Source organism: Bubalus kerabau, chromosome 1, assembly GCF_029407905.1.
Source record: "Bubalus kerabau isolate K-KA32 ecotype Philippines breed swamp buffalo chromosome 1, PCC_UOA_SB_1v2, whole genome shotgun sequence".
Lineage (NCBI taxonomy): Eukaryota > Metazoa > Chordata > Mammalia > Artiodactyla > Bovidae > Bubalus > Bubalus kerabau.
The window spans coordinates 130,448,186-130,450,074 of NC_073624.1; the positions used below are offsets into that span (position 1 = coordinate 130,448,186).

At 42.4% G+C, this 1,889-nt stretch overlaps 1 protein-coding gene across 1 annotated transcript; it reads right to left on the bottom strand.

Annotated features, from left to right (window-relative positions):
- Positions 1-350: 350 nt before the first annotated feature.
- LOC129657825 (non-histone chromosomal protein HMG-14-like) lies at positions 351-1,557 on the bottom strand. Its single transcript, XM_055588457.1, has one exon. It carries the CDS (start codon positions 1,453-1,455, stop codon positions 1,150-1,152), a length of 306 nt encoding a protein of 101 aa, XP_055444432.1. The 5' UTR covers positions 1,456-1,557; the 3' UTR covers positions 351-1,149.
- Positions 1,558-1,889: the final 332 nt, after the last annotated feature.

Genomic DNA, 1,889 nt, shown 5'->3' on the forward strand with positions numbered 1-1,889 from the left:
CTCATGAAATGAAAGTGAAAGTCACTCAGTCCTGTCTGACTCTTTGTGACCCCATGGGACTCTCCAGGCCAGAATATTGGAGTAGGTAGGGCTTTCCCTTCTCCAGGGGATCTTCCCAACCCAGGGATCAAACCCAGGTCTCGCGCATAGGAGGTGGATTCTTTACCAGCTGAGCCACAAGGGAAGCCCAAGAATGCTGGAGTGGGTAGCCTAACCCTTCTCCATTGGATCTTCCAGACCCAGGAATCCAGCTGAGGTCTCCTCCAATGCATACAGATTACCAACTGAACTATCAGGAAAGCCAATTGTCAGTAGATTCTATATATTTGTTTTATTTTTTTTTTCTTTTATAACTGAGATTTTATTGGTTGTTTTGAGGATCACTACACAGACATTTCAATTTGTACACAATTCTTCACATATGTACCAGAAATCTAAAATATCATGTAGTTATGATTCTTAACAGTTATTCCAGTGACTTTCCAGCTTAAAATTTGGAGCAAACTTTCCTTAACAGGATATCAAGTACCAATATCTTCAAATATTGATATGTTGTTACATCATAAGTCCCACTGATTCACAATTTAATATCATATACACTACATACCCAAACTGTCAATCGTTCACAGCACATTAGCCAAGTTACTAGGAAAACTGGACTACCACGACCAAAGATGTTATAGTATAGTGCACAAAATTCTGACCAGGAGAGCCAAGATCAAAAAGTGGTTTGCTGTAGGAAATAATTCGACCAAAACAATATGGGAAGAGAAGTAATTTAAAGTGTTCAAGACATTAAATGCACAACTGACTCCAAACTGTCATTTAGTATGCTTTTGTGTTACAGGATATAAAAGCTACCCCCATCTATGGAATGTTAAGCTGACACCCAAGACAATCAAAGCCTCCCGTATCCAATATCCCACTATTTTCTGGTTGTACCAAAAAATAAACAACCAGCAAATGATTTCACCTCTTAAAAAAAAACATTTACACTTAAAAAATGGGAAGAGGTGGGATTCCCTCCTTTTTAAAAATGTTTCTAGAGCTACTAAAAAACTTGCATTTACAAAATAGTTGATAAAAATATTCCTCTGGATTGTACAAGAGGGGAAACAGGGACCACTGACAGGACTCGGTGTGTGGTTATTAATCAGACTTGGCTTCTTTCTCTTCTGCTTCATCAGAGGCTGGGCTCTCCTCGTTTTTAGTCTCTCCATTTTCTGCAGGTAAGTCTTCTTTAGTCTCCTGGTTGGCCACTTCCGCCTGTTTTCCCTTTGCTCCTCTTTTCCCTTTTGTTTGCACTTTTTTGCCTGAAGATTTATCCTTTCCCGCCGCCTTTTTTGGCTTCGTTTCCACTTTTGCAGGAGCCGGTTTAGCTGACAACCTCGCCGACCTCGTCTTGGGCTCCTCCTTCGCCGCCCCCTCGGCGGAGCTGACCTTCGTCTTGGGCATCGTGGCGACGGGGCGGGCGAGAGCCGGGTGCCTGAGGGCCGCGGCGCGCCGAGAGCCTTCGCGAAGCTGAGTAGCCTGACCGCTGCCGCTCCTCCCGCCGCCCGAGCTGCTGGGACCTGCCTATATTTGTTTTAATACTGAGCATTTTATATGATTCTACTTTCTCTTCTTTCCTAGTAAATCAGTTATACTTTTTTTTTTTTTAACTTTTGTTAGTGGTTGCCCTAGACTCTGTAATATACACTTACAACTAACCCAACCACTTTCAGATAACACTGTACCATGTCACATGTAGTGTGAGTACATTATAATAAGATAATCCTTATTTATATATAAGCATGCATAAACATGGGCTTCCCAGGTGGTGCAGTGGTAAAGAATCCACCTGCCAATGCAGGAGATGCAAGAGATGTGGATTCCATCATTGGGTCAGG

Coding starts and splice junctions, on each gene's coding strand:
- LOC129657825 (XM_055588457.1), bottom strand. CDS start 1,455: ATGCCCAAGACGAAGGTCAGCTCCGCCGAGGGGGCGGCGAAGGAGGAG.